Source organism: Vipera berus (genome assembly GCF_964194415.1).
Source record: "Vipera berus genome assembly, chromosome: 5".
Taxonomy (NCBI): Eukaryota; Metazoa; Chordata; class Lepidosauria; order Squamata; family Viperidae; genus Vipera; species Vipera berus.
Window position 1 is genome coordinate 102,358,764 of NC_138207.1, and position 4,148 is coordinate 102,362,911.

General features: G+C 59.3%; 1 protein-coding gene across 1 annotated transcript; it reads right to left on the reverse strand.

Moving 5' to 3' along the window:
- Positions 1 to 500: 500 nt before the first annotated feature.
- On the reverse strand, positions 501 to 1,489 carry LOC308668394 (uncharacterized protein; the record flags this gene model as incomplete). Its single annotated transcript, XM_081328268.1, has 2 exons — positions 501 to 628; positions 1,154 to 1,489. 2 exons carry the CDS (start codon positions 1,487 to 1,489, stop codon positions 545 to 547), a joined length of 420 nt encoding a protein of 139 aa, XP_081184394.1. The 3' UTR covers positions 501 to 544.
- Positions 1,490 to 4,148: the final 2,659 nt, after the last annotated feature.

Consider the following 4,148-nt stretch of genomic DNA (forward strand, 5'->3'; position numbering starts at 1 on the left):
CTGGCCAGGGAACCAAGCCACCTCTTCTGCCTACTTTCCAGGATAGCATGTTGCAATTAAAAGGTTTATAGCAATTGTGATTTAAAAAAAAACCACAATTAGCAGTAATATGCCTTCGTTTCCCTTTTGATTTGTGGCTCCGAAAGTGAACTATTTCCAAGATGCTTAAACTCTTACTATTTTTCTGTTTTTCATGAAACGTTACAGAAAAATATAAGCGAATCGGTTGGTTTAATTAATGGGTAGAAATCCCTTAGTAACTCTGATTGGTTATTCTCAATGGTTTGTCAAGGAGGCTGAAGAGCTGGCTGGGGGAACCAACACACCTGGCCTTTCCTTCTAAAACTTTTCTCTTACTTTCCCCGGATAGCATGTCGCAATTAAAAAGGTTTAAAGCCATTGTGATGTAAAACAAACAAGCAAAAAAAAAAACAACACACGAAAGATTTTTTTAAAAAACAACAACAACAACAATGACCTACAGTAACATTTATTTATTTATGCTTTTCTTTCCCTTTTGAAGGATCAACATTACATTATTATTTTAAGCAGAATAGATTCCTGGCTCTGGAAATGAACTCTTTCCAAGATGCTTCAGCTGTATACCATGAAATGCGATGGGGACAAACTAAATAATAATAATGATGATGATGATGATGATGATGATGATGATGATGATATAATGCTGATGCTGATATAATAATGATGATGATGGTAATGTTGTAATAATAATAATAATAATAATAATAATAATAATAATAATAATAATAATAATAATAATAATAATAGAAATAATAATAGTAATAATAATAGTAATAATAATAGTAATAATAATAGTAATAATAGTAATAATAATAACAAAAAGTCCCTTAGTAACTTAATAACTAAGTCCCTTAGTAACTTAATAACTAAGTCCCTTAGCAACTCCGATCGGTGGTCAAATATTTGGGAGGTGCTTGATCGAGTAGTAACGGATCCCCCCTGCCCCCCTTCCCCCCCCCGCGTGTCCCTTTGGTTTTAAGGTGGGAGTTTCACTTTTTGCGTGCTCGCCAGGTCCTCGCTCGGGCCGAGAGCCGCGGACCTCAGGAAGGCGAAGGGGAGGCGAGGCGGCTGGGACGGGGACGGGGTCGGGGGTGGCCCGCCGGGCCCTTACCTTCTCCTTGGCGCCGCAGTGGCAGCAGACGGTCCACAGGTACTTCAGGGTCCTCCAGAGCAGGATGATGAAGAGGCCCCCGAAGAAGGTGACCATGGAGGAGGCCAGGAAGGCCCACCACATGCGCTGCCCGCTGTCGCAGGGCACGTCCATGGTGAGCGGGATGATGAGCGCGTTGGAGGCGCGGGCGGGCGCCGAGGACGAAGCCGCGTTCAGGCTGCTGCCGCCGCCGCCGCCGCCGCCGGCCGGGCTGCTCATCCTAAGGCTGCCGCCGCCGCCGCCGCCCGCGTAGTAGCTGCTGGAGCCGCCGCCGCCGCCGCCGCTGCCATTGGCCATGGCTAGCAGCGGGCAGGGGGAAGAAGCCGCCGCTGCTGCCGCCGCCGCCGCCGCCGCTGCCGACCCCTGTCCCGCAGCCCGTCCCCGGCCATGGTGCCGCTCAGCCCAGGGCAGCCGCCGCTGTCGCCGCCGCCGAGGCGTCCTGCCTCGCCTGCCCCCGCCCGAGAGAAACGGGGAGGGGCCAAGGAAGCGCGCCCGCCTCAGCCGCCCCGCATATCGGCTCCCCCTCCCCCCCCACGCCCGCCCAGTCAGTCAGTCAGTCAGTCAGTCAGGCGAGGATGGACCGGCGGCCGCCTCGCTCGCCGCCGGGGAGACGCTCCTGCCTCGGCTGGGAAGCCGGGAGGGGCCGAAAGGGCGAATATTCTCCCTCCCCCACCCCGCCGCCGCCGCCGCTCTCTTCGTCAGTCAGTCAGTCCAGGGGAGGCGAGTCGGTCAGCGGGCGAGGACGTGGCTCTCCGCCGCTTCGCCTCAGGCAGCCGCCGCCGCCGCCGCTACTGCCGCCGCCGCCGCCGCGTCGCTGCCTCTCCTTCGCCCCCCTCCCCGCCAGCCGGCCCCTCCCACCCGAGGGAAACGGGGAGGGGCCCCCAAAGCGCGCCCCCCCCAGCAATATATCCCGTATATTGGACACCCCCCCCGTAGCCAAAAAAAGAGAAAAAGCCGGATTCTCGTCAGTCAGTGGGCGAGGATGGCGGCGTCCGCTTCGCCCGCCTTATTGTTACTGTTGTTATTCTTTTCCCCCTCAGGGAGGCGGCAGCGGCGGCGGCGGCGGCGGGTGAGGAGGAGGGTGAAGAGACGGACGCGCCGCCGCCGCCGCCGCTACCCAGCTCCGGCCGGGCTGCCCGTGCGGGGCTGAGGGCGGGAGGCTCCGTCGGCCGCAGGCGCCGCTTGCGCAGGTGGCCCCGCCGGGCCGTCCTGCCTCTCCCGCTCCCGTCCGAGGGAAGCGGGGACGGAGGGGGCAGGAAAGCGCGCCCGCCGCTTCTTCTGGTCAGGCGGGCAACTCCCCGCCGCCTCCAGGGGGCTCCGGCGCCGCGCTCGCTCCGCGCCTCGGCTGCCTCGTCGCCCGCCGGCCGCGCTGAGGCTGCGAGCGGCAGGGGCCGTCGGCCGCACGCGCCGCTTGCGCAGGTGGCCCCGGCGGCGGCAGGAGGAGGAGGAGGAGGAGGAGAGGAAGGCCGGCCGGGCTCTGGGCGGAGGAGGCGGGAGAAGCGAGGGCTCCTGCGGGCGGCGGGTTGCGCGCCCGGCCGGCTAAAGCTGCGCGGAGCGGCGGGTCGTGTGTGTGATGGGGGTGGTGGTGGCGGGGGCAGCAGAGCAGAGCAGGGGGAGGGCTCAGAACCCGGCGCGGGTCTGCCGGTTGGCGGACGGCGTGACGCACGGGCTGTCACTCAAGCCTGGCCTCGGTCTGTGCGCGCGAATCTGTGGCTCGCGCTGCGCCTCGCCTGGCATCGGAGCGGCCAGCCCGGGGATCCGGACAGAGCCCGGGAAGGGGGGGAGAAGCGGCAGGGCTTTTTAGCGCTCGGCCGTGCCTGCTTCTCTTTCCTCCGGCTGCTGCTCCCCCTCTTCCTCCCCCTCCTCTTCTTCCTCCTCTCCTTCCTTCTCCTCCACTTCCTCCTCCCCCTCTTTCTCCTCTTCTTCCTCCTCCCCTCTCCCTCTTCTTCCTCCTCCTCTTCCTCCTCTTCCTCCACTTCTTCCTTCTCCACTTCCTCCTTCCCCTCCCCCTCTTTCTCCTCTTCTTCCTCCTCCCCTCTCCCTCTTCTTCCTCCTCCTCCTCCTCCTTTCCGCCCTCCTCTTCCTTTCCGCCCTCCTCCTCCCCCTCTTCTTCCTCTTCCTCCTCCTCCTTTCCGCCCTCCTCTTCCTCCTCCTCTTCTTCCCCCTCCCCCTCCTCCTCTTCCTCCTCTTCCCAATCCCTCTGGAAGCCTCCACGCGGAGCCCAGGGCCGCCTTGTTTTTCCGGGCGCAAGAGAAGCGAGGGCGAGCGAGCCAGCAATTGGCAGCGCTGAGTTGCAGAAACAGGTGCTCGGCGGGCCGCGGAGGAGGAGGCGGAGGCGGAGGAGGCGGCGAAGAAAGCGGGCGGCGGTGGCGGCGCCTGGCGGTGTTTTTCCCCCCTCTCCAGCGGATCCCGCACCAGGAAGCGGTTCGGATGAGTGGGTCGCCCAGCTCCAGAACTGGCACCGAATCGGAAGAAACGCAGTGGGTGGGGGGGAGGAAAGAAAGGAAGCGAAGCAGATGAAGGCCATGGGATTTTCAACCTCATAATTCAGGGAAGCCCACGTTTATCCTGGGATGAATTTTCCCCGGCGTTGAAGAGGGGGCGGGGAGGCTGGATGCCAAAAGCCCTCGCAGAAGCTCCTGGTTGTCCTTTCAGCTCGTCCTGCCACCGGTTTCTGAAAAGGTTTTCATATCCCAACAACTGGAGACGAAAGTACAAGAAAACAGGGAGAGGTTGAACTCAAGAGCCCCATCCTGTCCACAAGCAACCCAGAGAGACCCAAATCCAGAAATCCAGTCCTATCAGAGACCTTAACCCAGTTTTCCAGCATAGTTTCTTAGTCCCTGTTTTGGTTAAGCTTCATTTCCTTTCTTTTTCTTTTTTTTCTTTTTTTGGCCAGGAAAAGGGGATGAGATAGTTATGAAATCCCTCAGAGTGAAGCTGGAGTCTGACATCA